This window comes from Atta cephalotes (assembly GCF_000143395.1).
Source record: "Atta cephalotes unplaced genomic scaffold scaffold00012, whole genome shotgun sequence".
Lineage (NCBI taxonomy): Eukaryota > Metazoa > Arthropoda > Insecta > Hymenoptera > Formicidae > Atta > Atta cephalotes.
In genome coordinates, this window is record NW_012130076.1 from 2852777 (window position 1) to 2876983 (window position 24207).

Sequence of the window (24207 nt, forward strand, 5' to 3'; positions counted from 1 at the left end):
TACGTAACGTTAAGTAAGTTAAAGTTAACGTAAAGTAAAGTTTAAAGTTTAATTTAACGTTAAGTAAGTAATAAGTAAGTAATATATTATTGTTGTGTGTGTGTGTGTGTGTGTGTGTGTGTGTGTGTGTGTGTGTGTGTGTGTGTGTGTGTGTGTGTGTGTGTGTGTCGAGATCTGAAAGTGCATGCTTGTGATATACAATCGTTAATTTCATGTCTCGATATATACATCGTTTTTTTCAAACAAATGAAAAAGAAAGTATTATAAAAAAACTTCAAAAAAGAGACACAACACCCGTTCATGTGACGCGGTTAATCATTTATACACGTGTACACGCATATACCTATGCTTGATATTTGTATAACATGACGCACATTTGTATAACATGACCTAACTCCCGTTTTGACGTCACACCGCACATGTACAAACGAGTTATAACGGTGATATTTACGATGATATGAGAAGCAAAGGAAAAAGGAAGAAAAAACTTCGCGCGACATTATCGTCGCAAACTTGTCAAGACTAGTAACCATTTTTTGCGCAATTTCGCGACTTGAAGATTTGCGCAAATAGATGCATTTATAGCGGAAAAATGTCATTTCATTAGCGATGTCTTTTTTTCACCTTCTCATTCATTTAGGATGTAAACATTTTCACAAGTTTTATTACAAATTTGGATGCGACGAAATAATAAAGCAGAGATAAACACGAAAAACAAGTTTCCTTGCTTTCCACTGCGCGGAATCAATTCTATACACAGAGATCCATGCGGCTTCTACAACGGCATACAAATAGAATCTACAACAATGTTTCACGGCACTTGCCGCGATGTTTATTTCATACTTCACATGATACTTTGCGCTAACTAGCACACCGCAGCCTGAATGATTCGTTACTACATATTGCATGATATTTTTATGAAATGATAAAAGGATCTCGGACTTCTCTGACCAGATTTATTTAAAAAAAAGAAAAACGAGATCTTTTTATTTCACATATACAAATATGGAATAAAAGGGAAAAATATACATGTATGATGTATGTTTCTATTGAGAAAAAGCAAATGTATTTATAAATGAAATTTATAACAAATAAATAAATAAATAATGAAAGCTTTCGCTCCAAAAGTCGCTACTTTTCGTTCTTCAATTATCATCAATTACAAATGCATAGACACGAGTACAAAGGGACTAATTGGAGCATAATTGGAATTACATATCTGCATTCACATCGCATGCTTTTGCAGACTTACACGTGACGATTCCAGATTCGTGCACGAGTGAATTAAAAATAATTTGTGCGAGCGCATGGAATTAAATGAATCGACGCGACATACAACGGCGGAACGCGATTTAAATTGGGATGCACGGTTGCAGTGATTCGAATTTTGCAACCGGACAAAGGCGATCGCTTGCAGCCGACAGTTAAATCGATGAAACGATGCCGCTTTTCATTGATTAGAATCCTGTTGTACAGCCTATGGCGCGGCACGTCCGAATCGAGCCGCAAACTCACGAAACCGCGAGCCAAACGAGTACCAACGGCATCTGCGTGCTTGATTGCGCGCGCGTTCGCAGGCGCGTTTGTAGTTTGGACGTATGTCACAACACGGTGTATGTCGCGTATACGTATGGTGCATATATCCGCAACCCGCCGGCATTCTGCCGACGTACTCGATTGCGCGCCACATAACAGCGATATAAATTGAATTGCGGCGTGGCGTAAACGTATCAACGCGCCACTCGAGCACGAAGGCAAGTTCCAAGTGCCTGTTCCTTTAATGCTTTATTCATCAAATCAACCAGCGAAATGGATACCCGGATTCCGAAATATAACGAATGACCAAGGCAGCAATAGGGGACAAGATATCTATATAGACACGGATCTTCAATATCGCCTAGTTTTCCCTTGTAATATTTCTTTATTTATTCGTTTTCCCCAAGAAAGACAGAAAGGCTGTCGACACAGCACTTCCGACATTTTCCTTTCCTCGATCGGCAAGTCCAATGTTTTCTTTACTCTTGAAATGCGAATCTGATTACGCAGTATATACACGAGATGTGGAAAAACTGCTCGCCGTTCGTTCGGTGATATTGGCTGTGTACTTGATATCAGTCGCTCTCCGGACACATACCGAGTAATACTCGTTATTCCAAGATTGATCCGAGCTGAGAATACTCGGTGGAAATCAACTATGGTAGTAAGACCGCGCTCGCGCGTAATTTATATGCATGGCTGGTGAGACGATATTACACGGAATCCAAAATATATCGTGGAAATATTTAATATTGCATATTTGAAAAAATGATCCACAGATAATACTCATTTCGCGTATGAATATCTTTTTAAATGTATAAGAAAAAATATATTTTTACACTTTCAGATAACATTTATACAGAAATGTAAATTAAAAGGAATGAAAACATTTTTTAAGAGAAAACTGTGAATATTTTCTAGAAAAAAAAAAAAAAATCATTCTGTATATGAATATTAGAAAATATTCACAACTCTCTAAAAAATATTTCATGTTCCCTTTATTTTATATTTCCCTTTAATTTACCCTTCTGTATAATAAATATTATCTGAAAGTATAAAAGCATTGTACATCTTTTCTCATACATTTAAAAAGACATTTCTTATACTCTTTATTAATGCTTAAAGAGCTGTAGTATAGTAAAAGCTCTCTTGAGGTAAATAACTCATCAGTAAAACGTTCGTTCGGAACTTCATTAATTAACTCCATAACCTATTAATAACTACTTATAAATATATGAAAAGAACAGTTTTGTTAAATTATCTAAAAATTTAGCTAGTACAGATCTAAAAATAACTTTATTAACCCATCAAAAGTAATTATATAAAATATTCGGTTGCTAAAATAATAAAAATTTTTACAGCGTTGCTCATTATACTTGAGCGTCCTGCATAATTATTTTGATGGTTCAACAAAATTATTTTTATATCTGTACCTATCTACATTTTAGATATTTTAGCAAAAATTCTTTTAGTATATTGAAAAAATTCTGGTAATAGTTACCAAATGTTAAATAAAATAATTACAATCAAATGTTCGATTAATAAAACCAAAAATAATTTTACTTTTCTATATATAGTATCTAAACATTACATCAAACGTAATATAATCAACTGTTTAGTAATACTTATTAAATGTACAGAAAAGCAAAATTATTTTTTGTTATATAAACCAATATTTGATTGCAATTATTTTATTATTAGATTCTTTTTTTCAGTGCATATAGTAACTACGTACATAAATAATGATTATCATGCGATATCGTTAACGAAACACAAGATACAATTATCACTCGGACTTATTGAAATTTTTTAGGCCCTTTCCAGGGGCCTAATTACATGATAGATACGTTGCACGGCAGAATTTCGTATACGTTCTAAGGCATCCGTGTATTTACCGTGTATTTACTGACCTATTTCGCTTGAGGTAGTTCTGTACGTCGAATTATACCTTGACTGCCTACGTTTCGGCGTTTCTCAATCCGATAATACATCCACATCCGATATTCTTAGTACCTGGTGATTATACGCAGAATTATAGAAGACTGATGAAAAGTTTACCACACTGCATACACGATGAGAAGATAAACCACCGTGTCGAACGGAAATTTCACATCATTAAATAATTCCGTTGTGTTTATACTGCATAAATTATTCGACATTACTTACAATAATAATGAAACACCACAGGGACGAGAATTGATTTTCCACTCTAATGATCGGAATTATTTCCTTTGCTCGAGAAAAAAATTTCAATCATGATTTTCTCGCTTTGTGTCGAAGGTTGGATCGTAGATATGTCGGTTACATGGGAACGACACGACGTGGAGGTAACAAAAGAAAGAATAAAAATGCAACGCACATATATGCATTCACATGCAATCTATTTGAAGAGAAGTGCTCGATACGTAGGGAATATCTACGACTTTCTTTCCTTTTTTTCCTTCTATTTCGCTGTTGACCGGACTAGATGAACCTACGTAAATAGTGAACGAACGATGAAAGTTATAACGTTCAAATTTGGATGGTTGATTTTTATTTCCGCCGCTCAACTTCCCCTGGGTTTTTTCCCCGCTCGGACTTTTTCTCGTTATCCTGCCGTATGATTGCAGAGGGTGACGATAACGACCTATTGTACTACTCTCTGCTTCGTGGTGCAAAAAGACTGCGTATGACGTCACATCTTTTAGCGGAATTTTTTTTAATTTTCGACAATAAATATCTCTCTCGTTAACGAAATTTTAGTAAATAAAGTAAAAATATTATCAATTAATAATTTCGCTCGCGTTTGTTGATTTATTTCGAAATTAATTGCCGAGTATCTTCATTAGAGAAAAGGTTAGCGCTAAAATAATAACAGGTCGAGTAGAATGGCGTGTTTGATGTACCACTGGGAGAGAAAATTAAATGTCACGCGTAATGAAACTTTGAGAATCAGATTTTGTGCTCGTTCATGAAACAGTCATTCAAGAGAAACGGACTATAATAGATAGGATGCGTCAGTGATAGAAGTGGTAGGAAATACGGAGGAAAAGGATTCTAAAAAGAAAGGAGAAGGCTATTGGATGGTAGCCTTTGGACCTTGCATTCCGTTTGATCTTCCCTCAGAGACAAACTGTTGTCTTCCTACATCTCGTCGACTTCCTGGCACGGTGTCTGCGTTTGCATTGTAACCTAGGTGCTTACAGATGTGTTCCCTTCTTTTACCTTTTTCGCACAATTCACGCCTACTGCTTTTATGCGTTTCTGTCGGCTTTCCTTCCGTCGCTTTTATCACTCGCGTACTTCATGGTGGACATTGCAACAATCCCGGCCACACCTTGTGACGCAATGCGATAAGAATGTGGCATTGTGTGTCACATGTTCGTGAATAAAATCGTTAAATGCATCTGTGCGATTTTCGCCGGAAATGCAATTCGACATATGCGATCTAGGATGCGCCATTTACATGACGAAATGATGTGATTTTGGAATTCTGTAAGAGTTACAAAATCGTGCGTGGAATATATTGCAAGTATCTATGGATATCTACCGTTATCTTCCGTTATCTAAAAATGCATGAAAAATATATTTCGCAGAAACTACAATCCTAGTTTTGTATTGCTACCACAGCGAATATTTATTGCTAAATGAATCGCGCAACTGCGCGTCGACACCAGCACTCTCATCATTAAATCTGCGGTTTGCTTTACTCACATTTGCTCGTTATCATTCGTTAGCTCTGTGGAATTTCCCACCACTCAGAAATGAAAATGGCATTGCCGAAGCGTGCAAAATAAAAAAAAGGAGAAAAAAAGTATAGAATATAATGGTTAGTATGATGAATATCAGTTGTTTCTGCATTGTATGATGCTTGTAATTTCCGAGGCGTGATAAACTATTCTTGGAGTATTTTGATTAAATCCACGCATTACCAAAGTTTCTACTATTACAGAAATATGAAACTGTCGGAATCGCCGGAAATTCGAATAATTAGCGTACACGTGGGATTACGTTGAGCTCTAATTTGTTTATGTCTGAAACTTTTTCATAATTCAACAACGAATTACGTATTTTGCATGCAGTAGATGCTTTTAATTTGTAACATTTTTACTATTACTAAAATTTTTACAATTAATGCTCGTTATAATTTTTGTCGTAATCGTTATTAAATCTAAGAAACATACACACATTAAAGATACATTTAATTTAATTAAATTTTGGAGCTTCTAGTTTTAAAGTAGGTCTTTATTATTTAAATGTTATGTAATATTTAAGATTATATGCGATATACTGTTATATTTTCTTTGATGTACGTATTTTTGAATCGTTCGAATAAATAATGCATTCGTGAATGTTGAAATCATGCATACGTGATTATTTGTATGTATGATAGTCAGGAAAGTCCTAGGCACAAACTAGACGCGTTAAAATTGTAAAAGTCGAACAGAGTGCATTCTATACTTTCGTTTGACGTCCTAGTAAATACAACCGTTGCGTCCTGAATTCGAAAGCAAACTGTCAGCACCAATACCCAGTGTAAACTGGCGTTGGATGTACATCCCGATAAGAACTTGGTTCTCTGCTTGCCGAATCGATCTTCTTTATGCAAATAGTTTCAACGTCATTGCATCATATGTCAATATACCTTAATTAATTATTTGCATACGCATTAACAGCGTGTGTTGATCATACGTTATTATGATAATTAAGATTAATGGGCTGACATAAAGATATTTGATAAGATATTGTTTGTAAAATAATAATAAATAAGCAAATAAATATAATTTTTACATGGCAAACAAAGTGGTAATTATCTTCAATGATATAACGTGTAACTAATTCCTTTAGAATTCTAATAACGTCAGGGACTTCCATTTCATGCATAGATATGAGAAACTCTGTCTATAGGTCACAGTTATAATGACGGAGGTCATCATTTGTTAGTTCGCCATATTAGCAAGATAGCTATTAATGTTCCGGAGTTTTCAGATATTGAAAATAAAAAATAAAAATGGAAATATATTGCCGCATAAAAATCTATAAAAGCCGCAAGCTTTCATGAATTCTCCAAGTTTTCGTTACAATGTTTCGTGTTAAAAATTTTTTTAACTGAACAAACTGAAACAAAATGAAAAAAATTATGATAAATATTACAAATTTTTCTATATTGTATTTGAAAGTAATAATAAAAAGTTTGGCGGCAATTTAGAACCTACATTAAAATTTATTTTAAAAAATTTTTTAGTTAAAAAATAATTAAGAGAAAATTTTCATTTAAACTATATAAAATTATATTGTTAAAATTATAAAATTATAAAATTATATTGTTAAATGTTGTAAATATTAACCTCATCGAACTATTGCATATGTATATGATATTCATTTTTATACGGAAAATATAAATTTCCAATTCTAGTGATTTTTTTTGAGAATATAGTACGAGCATTTAATCCTTCATATCACATCCTTCAGTATTAGCATGCAGAAATTAGACCCGGCTTAAATATATTCATGCGCAAATGTTTCGCGTTCTGAATTGAAACCCGTCGATTACTCGTCGTATCATGGCTCGTCGAGGTCGATTATGCGATGCCACGCACGGCTACCTCCTGCTAATGCTGCGATCTTGCAGTCGGTGCGGCGTAGTTCTCTCAAAGCACGCAGGTTACAAATTACTGGCACCCCAACGTCGGTGCCCTCATGTCGCGACGTAAAATTATGATCTCCCTCTCACCTCCAATTAAGCCGACCGCCCACGCTCGCTTCCCTGTCGGCACTCGATCTTCTGAAAAGCTCGGCGAGCGCTCTCATGACGTCAACATGCCGCGGCTCTCAGTTTTGTTTGCCCCCGGATTTCCCCTACGCATATTTTACCGCGTAGGGAATGAACGTTATTTCAATCTAACAAATTAGTCTATATATATTTTCAGATTTTCTAATTGTTACCTAATTTTTGAGAGTTTATTGTTTAATAAATTTAATGAAAAAATATTCTTAAAAAATATGATTGTAAATTTAACACCGTACGATGTTTATATAATTCTCAAGTAATTGATATAAATACGAACATGGTGCGAATTTAACATCATATTTTCAAACTATGGCGTTAAATTCACGTTTAATCCATTATGTTAGTGTTTATATTACACTAACACGGGAAAAATTATATATTTAACATTTATGTTATTAATATCCACAATATTAACATCCATATTCATATATCTACATCTATATTTTTTAAATTGAAGAACTCTTTATAAAAAATAATTACAATAATCAATTTCAAATTTTCTAGCTCTTTAAATCATTCTTTAAAAAAAAATCATAATCTACAATCTTTTCGATTCAATAAAAATCAAATGGTTAACACATATTCTAGAAAATAAACCTGAATATTCTACAATGAGGTAGAGTAAGTGCCAGTTTTGTATAGCGTAGGAAGAGAATGGATCTATGGTGCGTATCTGAGAGGTTCCTATCGATTGGAAATTGCTCCACACTGCAAGCACTGTACTTCGGAATGAATGATCCATGTAGCCGACAGTGCTAACAACGAGAAACACAAACAGACCTCAGGCTGCCTACGTATTGGATCGCTAGATTTCATTGCGTCGAGATGAGTCACTCCAATCACATTCAATTATGGACGAAGTACCCAAATGGATTAGATCGATCGACATCGTCATTATCCTTTGATGAGTATGAAACCCTTGATGCGAAAAGGATGAACTAGCTATCGTGATATTGTCAATTCAAATTTGAATTTATATTTGTATGTTCTATCTTCCTCTGTTCATGCTATATATCTATCAATTATTTCTATGATATTTATAAAATCGAATAAACTACACAAGACTATTCATTTATATTGCGTGAATGTTATGCAAAAATTTATATAGTTATATCGTATTATTTAAAAAGTGGATAAAGTACCCTATTAAATATATAATATTGTCAACATGAACTTTATTTCATGTGTATCTATAACAAAAATATCATTCCAAATCTGTAATTGTTTAGGTCAATCAAAATTAACTAGCTCATCAAGGAAGAGTGTGAGAGGGACAGATTGTTAACCATACGTGGGAACGGACAACACGCGAAAACAGAGGAACGGCATGCGATCGATTTTAGCATGAAACTCGGTCCTCGATACGAAGCATGTCAACTCACTGTAAATAATGACATATACACAATTTTGCTACAGACATGCATCAATCTGACAGACCAGTAACTGGTGTCCTCACGTTTATTTTAATTAATCCATTAACTGATTCAAAGCATTGGCCAGAATTGTGTGAATGGAGATTTGTCGTTCACAATCAACATATACAACAGAATATATTCGTTACTTTGATGTTAAATCTAGAAACTTATACGTTATTTTATGCAGGCGTTGTATCATATTATCGAGCATTTTCTGTTGTTCTGACATGTAAAGAGATACGTGTCACGCTGTATCACAATTGGATGACGACAAATTTTATCGAACGCGCAAATGTTGGAAGGTCAGTAAGTGGAAACGGAACTAAAAATATGAAGTACATAATGCAGAATGTTGTGCAAACAAACTTCAACAAATAATGTTCAAAATAATTTTTGATTACATTAATTTAGAAATAAGACTCATATATTCAACTCCGCGATTTGAGACGACAGTAAAGATGTAAATACGATATTTTCCGGCATTTTGTTCGCTCGATCAATCATTGTAATATTTAACAGAATAAACATATACCGGAAAATATTATACTCATTAATTATAAAATATAGAAGAGAACTAAATAGGTTTAGTGTTATTTGTAATATACCTCGCAACAAAATAATTAAAGGTCAGTTTGTTTTAACTAAAACTAATTCTCGTTTCTCATCGCGACACGAACTCATTAGTACGTAATTAACAGTTTATTTAAAACGATGAGCTTCGCATAATTAAACGATATTGAATGCAATGTTGCACATAGTTTAAATGCATTATCTCTCATTAATTGAACCGTTTATAGATTATGAAATGCTGCATGTTCTAAATCAATAGAAGGAAAAATATTATTAAATGTTACTCTTTCGTCGATTTCTTTTCTGTCCATGTTTCCACTGATTAATCTTTATGCCTGGCTAACATTTCTCAGCATTCCGGAATTTTTTTATTTTTACCGAAAGAACAATACTTCACGTTTGAACTCAGCATACTTATTTGAAAACTCCTCTCGTTCTAGAATGCAACCATTCGTAACTGGATAGGATATATAGCATCCAAAAAAACTGTTCTACTGATAAGCGGGAAATTCCTCAACATTTTCTTTAAGCGAAAAATCTTACTTGAAGCCTGTATCTATATATAACATGTATTCATACAAAAAAAATGGATGCATTAGCTATGTCAAGGGTAAAGGATTCTTCTATAGGAAATTCCAATATAGTAACTTGAATAGATTCTTGAAATAAGAGGATATGCTAAGAGATACGTAGCTTCGCCACGAGATAGAGCGCTATTCGTAAGAAGAAAATATCTAAGAATTAGAGATCTTTATAAGAAGGCGTATGCAAATCGGAAAGTCTCCTAGAGATTCTAAAATTATTTTGGAATATGTCTTCTATAGAGAAAGGATTCTGAAAGATCTGTTTTTTGCTCATTTTGGGATACGATGCTAATTGATAATATTTTAACAATAAAACTAAATTAACCGTTTATAGAATTATTCTTCTAGCATTGAGAGGATTGTAATCTTAAATCCAGCATCTCAAAGTTATCCGATATTCCTTTATATTTTAAAGTATTTTCTTGAGGCTGTATTAGAGGAAAATCCGCTAGAATCAAGAGCGTATACGGCTAAAGAACATTTTTTTGTGAGTGTGTCCTTCAGACTTTATCATAGAAGAATAATATTTTTCTGTATAATATTTTTAAGGCTTTCACGGGTATTTTCTTCAAAGAAGTTACGCGATTTGCGGATTATCTTCATGTCTTGATACATCGTTAAGTGCTAAACATTTCGTGAACATTGCAGTCCACTTCATCAGGGCGAAAAGCAATCTGACTTTTCTATATACTTTAGACATCTTTTATCCTCTATTGAGTCGGTCCAAGTTTTCACTCGCAAGCGAAACACTTTCGGATAAAGTTCTGAAACCCCACTTCCGATTTCGATGAAACTTGGTAAAAGCTTCATTTCGGATTAAAATGAATTTCTCTCTTTCTATCATCTCATCAATGAATCATTACACGCACATACAATTATGTACGTGGAAAGGATGATTTGCTGAGATATCTAAAACTTTAGTTAGATATAGAGCTGAAAATAAATTTTGTCGGATTATCAAAACCATTACGTAGGACTCAAACTAATTGCTAGAATATTAAATTTTTTTTCAGCATTGCTCACGTTTGAGTTTCGTACATAATTATTTTAAAGATACAACAATATTGTTTTCAAATTTGTATCTATCTGAATCTTTAGATATTTTAGCAAAAATCATTTTTTGTTTATGTAGCTAAGAAAATAGTTCATACATCGTAAATCAAAACTAATCACCTCAAAGATATAATGTAATATGTGCACGCTATTTTAGGAAATCTTCTGCACTTTGAATCATTGTCTATACTTGCCAAATATTCGGAACTAATCGCGGGATCAGAGCTTTCATCAGACACAAAAGAGATATCATTATCGATGAATGGAATCCTGCATGAACGAGATACTGCGCGTCTGATTTCTCTCATTCTCCCTCTTGTATTATGCTTTTTCTTGATAATTTTGAACAGTTCCTTTTCTATTCCCTCTAATGAATATCACCAATAATAGTAATGAGAGAAAATAGTAGAATTTCTCCAATGGAGAAATATAGCACTGTCATTATTTGACTTGTTTACGACTCCCTCATCACTTGTGCGTAGAATTCTTGTTAACGGGAGAAATACTGCACGCAATCCGCAGTAGAATGTCACAAGTTTCATTAATTAAGGAGACGTCTCCAAGTGAGTGCCACCATCGCCATTTGCCATGCGAATACGAACAGTAACAGTGTTAAGTAGAATATGGAATGTGAGAAAGGATTAATATGTTCCAGAGATGACATTGGCAACACGTCAGATTAATCCTTGACTGTTAATAATTTCCGCAACAACAGAACTTTTCGATTATATTTCATTATTATAATTGAAGGAATGAATCTAAAAGAATTAGTAAATATTTTTTCTTTAAAATTATTTTTATTTTATTTCATTTCTTTTAGATTTATGTGATTTAGTTATGTGATTTTCAATTATCTTAAAATATTACTTTAATTTATAAATTCTTTTATGCAAGTATCAAATTGAAGAGTAATTAAGCGATTTAAAAAAATTTTAATAATATTGCTGCATGTGTGTGATTGGTTTTCCATGTAAAAATAACAATTATATCGCATACAAAAATGAATTTACACATTTAAATGTATAATATAGTATTATTTTTACGGAAAACTAATAACACATATGTGCAGTCACATTTTACACATTTAGATTTGCAGTGATAATAAAAAATATGGATAACTGAAGCATTGATTTTGTTATAATCTTGTTTTTTCTCGAAAATGGAAAGAAGACAATGTCCACGTTATTTAAGAGTGACAGCTGACAATAATTGCTTTGTTAATTGTAATGTCAGACATGCGGAAACCCGATTCGTGATCTCACTTTCGTGAGACACTCGTGGGGACATTTACCAAACATGATCCCAACTCGGGATTTGTTGGCAAGCAGACATTCAGCATGGAATCGTGAGATTGACCTCGACTTCTACATTGCTCCGAATGCAAATCGGATAGTTTACATCAGCGCAACGGCTCGAGACGCTTTCGGATTATGTCCTCTGATGCATGTTCGAGGACGTCTGACGACAGCACGAATGTCAGAGTCCGGTATGTGTTAACCCAAACTAGAAAGTGACAGAGTGCTTACGTGGCAATGCCTTGTGGTCCGATTCCAATTACGACGGAAAATTCATTCTATTAATTCCTTTCACGTTGAATAAGCAGAGAAAACGAGCGAAATACCGTCGAATATATGCTTCGTTGAAATTTCGATATAAACAGCATCAAATTATGCAAAATTTTAGGAAGTTATTGAAATTATTATTATAACTATCATTACTGTGGTTTCCTGCATACTTGAATAAACAATGACTTGATTTAATCAAACATACATAATGAAGCATACGCATTGTCATTATTGTTTATCGTGTTTTTCGATTAGAGCATTATGCATACGAGAAAATTTACATTTAAATGTATTCTGATATTTTGAAATTGATTACGTTACGTACGACTGATTATAGTGGAGATTTTTAAATTCGTGGATATGTAAAATTCTTGTTTTTCGTCGATTTACATGCCCTGTATAACGAAAACTCTAGTAGAATGACATTCCATTAATTCGCTTGATGTATTCGCTAATAACCCTTATCTAACGATTCAATCTATTTACAAACATGGCTAGCACAGCGGAATTCCTTTGTACCGTTCATAAATAGCTGACTTCCGTGTTACAGGAATCTGTAATGAGCGCAATGCATGTTACTTATCGGATTGTTCCGGATAGTTTCGATAGTCTGTGATTTTGGTTTCCTCAAAATGACATCACGTTCCGCTCCATCGGAGTCAATGTACTGTCACTGACATAGTTGAAACGTGATATGTGCAGCTACCGGATCTAGAACTACGTAGGAAACTCCGTTTTCACAAAGACTCCGACATGTAACAAACGCCCCCACGTAACATACTCGTTCTCTTTGAGGAGAAGTATATAGTTAACAACTGTATGGTGTTTTTACCGAGTTACGTCTACTCAACAATAGAGAACCAACGAAAACTTCACGTTTTTTATGCTTCAATAATGAAATTTTTATCGTTGTAAAACGTACACGATAATATCCGTAAATAATTCCAGACAGATAAATGTGCATAAACTTTACCGTAACTTTACGCTATATTAAATCCAATACGTATAAATGGATGAATCGATTGTAATTCGAAATATTGCAATTATATTTAACAAATCAGAAAATACCATGAAAATATGAGAAACAAAAAAATTAAATATTTTTTATCCTCACATTTACATCATATATTCATCATGCTTGAAATACGCTCTACATTTGTACATTTTTGAAAACACGCATGAGGTATCAGCGTAAATATTCGAAGACCTCTGGAATGCTAACACATTAATCTTGAGCTATAATTGCATGCTTAAGGTAACTCCGACAAATACGCCGCAGAAGTCAGAAAAAATAGAAGGAGTGGGAGTAATTTTTTCACAATTACTTTATTACACGCCTTTATGTTATATTAGTATTATGTTATGATTTTAGCTTCTTACTGTTAATATTAATGAATTTATTGTGAGTTGAATCGATTTGTCACTGTAATAAGTAACGCCATCATAAATTATAATCTACATAAAATGATTAATGTATAGCGTGTAAAAGATTTAGTGGTTATTTCGTGATACACGTAATGGAATAGTAAAACATATTGTGTAGCAAAATACAAGTGCTTTGTTTTCATATTCTTTGTTTGTTGTCTATATCTCATCTGTTTGGGATATACGGTATTTTTAGCGAGCGGAATTTATGCTAAAAGCATGCCCAAAGCATACAAGTGCGCAGATTGAATTCAGTGCACTAAATGCAATAAACTAAAATATTATATGAAATAGGTACCTCATGTCATAACACTTGTAATATGTAGGAAGATTATAATTATTATTTATTACTTCATATATATATTTAGTTACATTTTTAATTTTTAATAAGAGTTTATAAACACATTTTATAAGTTATTGTGTCATTTATTACGTCTTTTTATATGCATTATTTGTAAATTTTTCATGAGCCGTACATATCCCCCCCCCCCTCTGTGAGTAGCTATATATCTCACCCTTATGGGATATACGACAAAAATGCAAGGGTTTCAAAAAGTTTATTTTTTAATATAAAAAATAAATATTTAGGATTTCTAATATTTTTTTTTATAATAGTAGACAGTATAAAGTTTTTACTGATATAGTTCGTTTACTATAAACATAAATAATACTTAATAATAAATTAAGTTTTTAATAGGTGTGATGTATATACCGAAATTATCCTATTTGGCATTCGATTGTTATTCGATCCATCCCGATTATGTCTTACGCGAATCAAATAAGTTGTTACAACACTATGACAAAATAACATTTAATCATTGCATAATACAATTTTTATTATTACCTTAATGTAAATATTTTTGCTTTTATAATGTCATAAGTAATTACAAAATTGTTCTTAATTTTTCAATAAATTAATTTTTGCATATCGTGGTACTCAAAGTCTACATGGGTCAATCTCTATCCATCAATGGGATACGTGATTAAAGGAAGATATTTCTCTATTCAAGGCAGTTAAGAGCAAGATAGTAAATAGCCATAAATTGTTTTCACTGTTTGCGCGATTGCTGCAGAAAAGAAAGAAATTATTGTTTTTTCCTTTTTTTCATATACATACACGTATATAAAAGCCGCATAAGCCTGAGAATGTACAACGCGCGACATCCTGGTAAAAATTCATCAGTGACCTGGCGACTAAAAGATATGAATCGCGAAAAGAACAATGCTTGCGAATTTAAAACTATCCAAGATGGCGGTCTAATTAAGAAGAAACGCGAGGTAAATATGAATGTTGGAGCGGAAGCAGTACACGAATGTAAGAAAATGGGACGGGCGGAGAGAAACAAGTTACATAGTTCATCCGAAATGTCGGACTTCCTACTCGTGCATCTTCTCTTATTTCTTAATGAAGAGATAAGACCTCTGTGTTGTGTATTATAAATAAGCATACATGAAAGCATACAAACCTGCAACATTTTGAACTCATATTCTACTCATTGCAAGTGCTGACGCCGAAAATTTAAAACAATGTAAAATAAAAATTATAAATATATTGCTAAAAATGTTTTTAATTAAGCTAAAATATCACTGCGTAATTATTTGACAAACAAATATGTATAATTTCTAATACGTTGAATAATCACAGTAAACATAATTTTTGATTAATATTCGTGATTATTCCAATTGGGAAATGTAATAACGCTGTTGTAATGCAGTGCAATTTAGAAGGAAGTCGTACTAGAAATGAAGTCTCCAATTTCATAACAAAGAGAGAGAGAATTATTCAAATCTGCGTTCCCTTACGCTATGGACAAATGTCACCAAGAAAAAAAGTGGCAAGATAGAGTGAACAGTAATAGGGACGTGGCCTGAAATTCGGGATAGTTTACGACACCTACCGAAATAACCCCTGGCGCACTCCGAAGAGAATTTTCCACGTTGAATCGAGTGGCCATGAAACAAAGAAAACAACATCAACATAAACGATTCGACTATAGCAATTCGAATATGGCACACACACGTGGCATATTTCGCAGTTTCAACTTTTCATTTTAATAGAATAATCAATTTTAAGACTCACTTGTATAGAGAACATTGAATTGCAGTAATAGTGAACAATGTATTATTACAACATCATATATCAAAGTTAATAAAATGAAAGAAATCGGATGTGAGTGAAAGAAAGCAATTATCATTATTTCACACGATCTGAATCTATAAAAAAGATTCGAGAGGAAATATTTCGGAAATATTTTCCGGGAACTAGCGAGATTAAACAAAAAAGTGTTTTACGCAGTTGCATTGCAGTTAACGTGGCTGAGATTACTTCGACATGTATGCGCGACATGTAACTCACACGCGTGTCATCGCATATGATATTACAAATTCAAATGTAGCACTCATATTGTCAGAGTTACGTTCCCCAGAGGTGACTTGTCAGAGTTGACATTTCAGAACGTGCAACTATAACTCCTTGTACCGATATGTAAATACAGCCGATGGAGATCTCGTGGAAGTCTCACCGGAGCACATAGAACAGTGGACCGTATCATCTAGTGATTGAAATGCAGATCTCGATGCAGATTAATGACATCCCAAAGTAGATGCGTGCTCGTCGATCCGCTAGACGTGCTTGCCTACTCTGACAGAAATGATATAACGCTCGTGATCCTCGGAGCTTTCGCAAGATGATATATGTATGTAAACCTCATATTGCACGAGCGCCATACATACTTTTCTAAAAATGCATATTCTTTTTATAAACGTTCAATATATTGGTCATAAAATTCATGTGCAATGTTTTCATATAATTTATTATATTATATGTATGAAAAGAACGGTTTTGCTAAAGTAAATATTTAAAAATTTAGTTAGATACAGAAAATAATTTTGTTATTGGACTAAAATACGTAGAATGCTTAAGCGTTTGTTATGTTGCAAAAAGTTTTAATTCTAACAATCAGTTTAAGCTATATAATTATTTTAATGGTCCAAGCATAATTACTTTTAAATCTGTATACATTTAATTTGTACTTCAATAAAATTATTCTTTTCATGTATATACATATATAAACTTACCATTATACTTATATTACATTTTTAATTATATTAATTACATTCTCATTAATTTAAAAAAAAATTAAAGAATGTATCATCTTCTCGCATCAAGATCTCTCACATTTAAGGATGAATTAAGATAAAAAATGTACAAATATAAAATCAAGAAAAATGCATTTTTAGAGGAAATAGAAGATATCTAAAATTTCACAAACAGGATTTATCTCTGCAGTAACTCGATAAAGACTTTTCGTACAAACAGCACGAATGCATTCGCATCGTGCTTTGCACACCACAAATAAGGACTGATTTTCAATAGCAAATCGATTTTCCAATAAAATCTATTTGCGCACTCTGCATCGGTAATTATAACATCATAAAGCAAAGCACACTATAATAAAGTTCGTTTAACGATCTATAAGGAGAGTTTCAAGTTGTATTATTAAATTTCGATAGCAAAATACTAAATTAATTGGAAATAACTGCACGTACTAATTTTCACTGATTATATTGTCGTCATATATTCCAGTATGTAAAATAGTTGAGTAATAATGCGAATGATGCGTACAATAATCTGCTAGAAAGACTTAGAAATCTTTTCATTCCAAAATAGTACTAAAAAAGGCTTGTTAAATAACATTATTGACACAATTTAAAATGATTTTAAATATCTAGCTTTATAAGTTCGGAACGCCTTAATGGATCTCAGTGTCGAATATGCAAGTTAGACGTGCGCTGTGCTTTGCGTAACTGTTTTTGTCAAAGGAATACGTAGGTGTAAAAGCGAGTGGTATCTAATTAGCGGTTAACTCTACCAGCCGACCTTAATTCACCGGTTGAGACTCACTTTTCGTTTGCCCACCTCTTGGTTGTACATATCTATAACGTACGTTATTTGGATTTAGCACACGAGAGTATTACGTATCTCGTTTGTGCATCGTAAAATAGGAATGTAGAGCCAAAAAGGAATGACTAAACTCGAAGAAGAATACGAGTGATTCACATGCAAAGACTTGAAATAATAAAAAAGCAGATGTAGTAGTATAGGACTATTTTACATATGAATACATTTGTATCGTTTAATTTCTGAGTTCCAGAGTCAAATCACAAAAGAATATAAATAAAATTACTTATTTTTATAAAAAATTACTTTTTATGAAAAAGCGATTCAATGCGATGGTACGACGATGATTGAACTGCGGATCGAAATATCTTTTAATGTCGCTCGATTATTCTTTCGATTCTTGGCACGGCGCGGCATTGGCTGTTAAGATTCGCGCAAGTGATATGGGTCATTCGAAAAATTGCTTTGAAAGAATTGAACTCTTTTTATCGGCAATAATATGCTTTATCTTTCTTCCTACCTTCTCTTTTACGAAAAAGTTTATTTTCTTCAAGGGATCAATGATTTTCGCAAAATCAAATGACCGATACGTGACAATATAAACTTTAACTTATATATCATGTTTCTCTCTCTCTCTCTTCTCTCTCTCTCTCTCTCTCTCTCTCTCTCTTTGTTTTTCCTATTTAAATTTTGTTGTTTTATTTTCTCTTCATTGTTACAATATATTTTTGCATAAGTTCTTAGAAATCCTAAAATAATAATAGACACTCTATTATATTTATCTACCCACCTATCTATCTATCTATCTATCTACTTATCTACCTATTTATCTATCTATCTATCTCTATCTCAGCCTTTTCATATACTAACAAGCGTGCAATATTTTCGAATTAATTGCATATAAAATTTCTGCATAATTTTTTTAATAACAAAAATTTAATTTTTCATAGAAAGTGTTATTGCTATATAAATTGATCGTAATTGCGAGATATTTAAATTAATAAAAATGTATGATTAAATAATATACCATTTTAATTTTTGATAACTGGAGAGTCAGCAGCACATATAACATAAAAAAGAATTAAATTAAATTTCCATGTCTTCAGTGCGTCGCATATGCAAGTCTGTAATTGCGTGTAAATAGTTGGAAGCACGCCAAGCGGTAGTACTTTGAAAATTCTGTTTCTCCCTTTATGGCAATCTAATCTCATGTAATTATTTGTGTAAACGTCAGAGATGTACAGAATTGTAACGAAATTCTATTAATATTAATATTATTAATTCAAAATTCTATTAACATTAATTATAAAATGTTATTAATATCACAAGAGATATGCTGAAAAGCGAATGATTTCTTTATCAATAACATCAAGAATAATTCGATATAAAATATATTTCAATTCGACTCATAAATTTATTTTATGATAAAATTTTAATTTAATTTTGTACAAATCGTTCGGTAATGCTAACATTCTATCGATCACAAATATTATGTTACTTGATTTTTTTCATATCAGTCGTCAGATTATCCGTTCACGGAAATGATTTATGTAGAGTCAAACACAATGTTTATTGAAATTATCGTTTTTAATTTCGAGAGCTAGATCGAGTGACAAACTTTGTCATCTCTATTACGTGCAATATGAGCTTATCGAACGCTTCGATAAACCGTAAAAGTGCGAAAGCAAGAAAGTCCGAGCATGCCATTATCGAATACGCTCAGTAACAATTCTATTTTCCCAACATTGGTTTTACGTTTTACCGACGCCAAATGCGGTATTAGTTGCGAAGTTTGGTAAAAGAGTAACATTCCTTCTTGCGGAAAGTTTACCTTCGCTCTCACGTGTTTCGCAGAATAGTTTCAGAAATATTCTTTTGGAATTTAGAACGAAACCCATTGCATTTTGCACTTTTTGCTTTTCTGGCCAATCTCCCAGCTTACAATATAACTCCTCGGAAACGGAGAGTAAAGTTAAGATCTGATGTGCCATTTGATCGGAACTGTTGAACTGGGATAAGCTTCACTTTCAATTGTCGGTATAGTCTGTTTTATAAACGGTACGTAAATCATGAATTTTTACGAGCTATCGACGCTCGTAAAAATTGGTCATGACCTCGCCTATAGATACAGATATGGCCATAAGGAATTCATGATCGATATCGGTTTGGAAGAAAACGAAGCAAGGAAAGGAGATAGAGAGAGAGAGGAGAAATGCAGAGGACGAGCGCGAGATACTTCTCCGGAAATTACACTCTCTCCGCAGAGGCGGCACTTCCGATTCAGCTCTATATATAAGTCGTCCCAGTAAGAAGAAGAACCACAAACAGACATAGCCCGTAAACTTTTCGTGTCCAAAATGTTTTGTCTGTAACGTTTAAAATATTCCCTACAAATACTAATACGGCCAGTTTAAATACATACAGTTATATACATACAGTTTTGCCAAATATCTCGAATCGTTCAATGTAGATCATGCATAAATACATATATTACATACATAGATTTTTGGACGAGTGAAAACGTGAATTGGGAATAGCTTTATTAATTTTTTATGCACAATAACGAGCGATACTGTAATGCTCTTAAAAAGCTGTAATATATGTATAATCCAATGCAAATTTCACTCGCTCATATATTATAAAATGCCGATATTAATTCATTTTATGCGTATCGTGTAAATCGGATATTGTTTTTCAACGTTGGACATGAAACATATTTAATGAACCAAGAAGATACAAAAGCGATACTGCATTCGAATTCGGAAAGTATGTGCACCTACCAATTAATATTAATAATACTGATATAAAGTAATCAACGATTGCTTGTCAAAATGATATTATTTGTTGCGCGTGAACTATATCCGGATTTGGATGTAATGGAATAATGTTACATAATCATTCGTTTGACGTACATCCGGGTATCGAACGATGAGACTTTCAGTTAGCAACATTTCCGCCATTAAATACTGACGGTACATACATATATCTCCCTCTGGAACTTCCGATCTATTTTGCGTCCAGAGTTACTATTTATGACTACTATCTCATAAATTTGAACAGAAAAGCCAATAATGTACATGCTGTTAAAATGAACTTTGTTTGTCAGCATTGTTACGAGTAAAGTATTTTACGGATTACATGGTTGTACATCAACGTTTTCAACGAGTTATTTTTTTTTCAGCTCGTAGGCGGTGAATTCGACATGGAGCTGAATTTCGTGATACAGGACGCACAGAACATCAGGCACATGCTGGAGCTTCTCGACCATTGCCCACCCAATCTCCAGGTAAGTGAGCGATGTGATATTAAACTAGGTCGAATTAATTACGCGCGGAAAATATCCAACGTAAATTCAGAGAGAACCTGCGGTAGAGAGTACCTACGGATAAGCGCGCCCGTCAATATCGCAATATCGATAATTGAAATTGAAAATCTATTGTGTATGTGTACAGAGATATGTGTGTACATATATATATATATATATATATATATATATATGAGACACAGACATATATTATATACATATATAATGCGCTTCTTGCAGCGTAGTGTTTCTGAGAATGCGAAGAATATGAAGACAGAAAAGTGATTTCTAAGATTCTTCTCGGATATCATCCAACAGAGTCGAGTTACACTATTGCATTGGAGCTGATCGAAGAGTCTCAAACTACTCAATCTTTCCCTAGTTTCGACAGCTTTTGAAATAGACAGCAATTTATATCTCTTATAAGATTTCCCATTTATCACCATTCGGTTTATCTAATTCCTTTAGTCGTCTTTCAACACATTCTATAAATGATCAAATCGCGATTATTCATACTTCAATTTTTATTTTGTAAATAAATAATTAACAAAAAGAAAATATCTCTGACAAGCACTATTCAATTTATAAGTAGGTATGTAGTTTAGTACAAGACAAGGACAAATATTTAATAAAAAAATTAAATTATATTTAATAGGGTTCTCGAAATTCAAACAATAATAAATATTAATTAGCAGGCATGAGAAATGTCATTAATTCTCTTCGTTGAATAACCACGGAGATTATTTACTTGGTTATCTAATAAAGAGAATTAACAACATTTCTTAATTAAGAAATAGAGGTGTATTCATATATCCTCTGTCGAACCATCTACAACATGTGCGGATTGAAATATGTTCACGAAAATTATGATATTACTGATGATGGTTTAAAGTAAACTGAAACATTCAAGAAATTTGTTACTCAACAAGTAATGTAAAATTATAGTGAATATTTTATGTATTGTGCTTCACAAGTACCGCGGTGTGTACGCTCTCATTGCTCGATAATTAATATTTATTAAATATTTAATAATTCAAATATTTTAAAATTACCGCAATCTGCAGCTCTTTGATATTCCCAAAAAATTTCTTTTATCGCTTTTATTCTTTCTGTTGCATTAGAATAATTCCACTACTGAATATGAATTATCTCAAATGAAAAATGAAGCGATCAATATCATCACATGTATGCGCTGCAAGCATGTTAAATAAAATCGCGGTAATTAAAGCTATGCGAAAAAAAACGAATGACTTTCTTTTCTATAATGAAATTGCAACAGCGAAACGCTGTATGATGACGCATTGGAAAGAAAAACTGCGAAATGTAAGGGCATATGTACGAATTTCTGACTCTCTCTCTTTTTTGCCTTTCTCTTCGCTCGCTATTTGATGCGAAAAAAAGAGAGTGTGGCGTGCGTAGGACACGCGCAATCTCGGCGTACAAAAGGATCGGAATCCATTACGCGGCAAATTTTTCTCGGATAGAAACGAAATTTTTTTTTTCGATCACGTAGCATGAGATTTATCACCGCTTTGAAGCATCGTCCGCATCCTCCACTTTTCGTGCTTGTGAAGCATCCAGAGGCGCATCGATTCGCCATGAGGAAAAAATATGATCTCGCGATATCGTACTATCAATAGAAAAATAACCCGGTGTAATCTGATCGATATTGATCAATGTAGACATGTATCGAGTACTGGCATATAATAACTGACCAAGAGAGCAGTGATTTGTTAAAATATTACTAGTGGCAATAAATTTTTTAGTCTATTTCAATAAATTTGGTATGAACCTTATACACAAAGACAATTTTTAAATACGATAAAATTTGTGCGTTCTTGTTAATAAATAAAAAATATAGCGCTTTAGATTGTTTTATTTTCAGTGGTAATTTAATTTGCCATTTTTCTGTTTGATTTTTTGATTTTAAACAGAAAATAAATATTCCGAGTGGATCCCATTTAATTAAAAACAAACATGCAACTGTAGCAACAAACATGCTTTGAAAAATATTTTCAACCGATTGTTAGATTCATGTGTTTGTATAATGTAAATATATATATACACCCAGAGAAAGATTTCTTTGATTTCAAGAAATGTTCCTTTGCTATACGGTTAAAGAAAAAATTTTTTCAATTTGAACGTCATTTCTTTGATTTAAACATTATTTTTTGAAATTAAATAAAAAAATTTATTTAATTAAAAAAATTATGTTCAAATCAAAGAAATGACATTTAAATCAAAGAAATTGTTTCTTTAACAGTATAGCAAAGAGACATTTCTTTGAATTGAAAAAATCTTTCTCTGAATGTATTTCGCGTTGGTTTAACACAAATTTGCATATAATTAATTCGTGTCTCTTTGATTTGAAACAAACAATATGTTTTCACGAAATTTGACGTGCAAAAATTAAAGAGAAAGACTCCGCAAAAAAGCATCATCTGCTATGTATCTTCGAAGTTCGTACGCTTCGCTTCATTAAAAGTGGCATACGACTTGGCGAGAAAGGAAAGTAAAGACGGCGAACTTTTGTAAATAATAGCGGGTCCTTAGTCGCCACGTCGGGTGGAGGAAAATCCGTTTACGCTTTCGTCGCTCTTCGCAAACTCATACACGACACTTGAGCCTTCGCTGCAAACTTTTGGTGTGAAAGTAAATAGAAATTTAAGCTAGATGAATAGAATAGACAAAGTTATTAATATAACATTGTGTTCTTTCGCTAATCATCCGCGGTCGCCTGTCCTTTCAATTAAAAAAATTTATTGTGTAGCAAAGATTATTCAAATCTAAATCAGATTTATACAAATTCATTCACTAAAAAAAATTTTAATTTCAAAGAAATATTTCTTTGTTCATATTAAAAACAATTATTTTTTTAGATCAATGAAAATTGATTTTATCTTATTTTCAAAGAAATTTTCATTGATTTAAAGAAATAATTTTTTTGAATACGAGCAAAGAAATTTATAAATATTTCTTTAATTAAGAAATTAAGATTTTTTTTTCAGTATTACTTCAGTATAAAAATTCCCGCATAGTTCAGTTACAAAATTCATTAATTCCTAGCAGCAATGTTGCGATTTA

The 24207-nt window shown here is 32.7% G+C and overlaps 1 protein-coding gene across 1 annotated transcript in view; it reads left to right on the forward strand.

Annotated features, from left to right (window-relative positions):
- The window catches only part of LOC105617196 (neurobeachin), a 222104-nt gene that overhangs the window by 43834 nt on the left and 154063 nt on the right, over nucleotides 1-24207 (forward strand). Inside the window, exon 2 of the mRNA XM_012198761.1 lies at nucleotides 21001-21105. Within this exon, the coding sequence (XP_012054151.1) occupies nucleotides 21001-21105 (105 nt within the window). The remainder of the gene's footprint in view (nucleotides 1-21000; nucleotides 21106-24207) is intronic.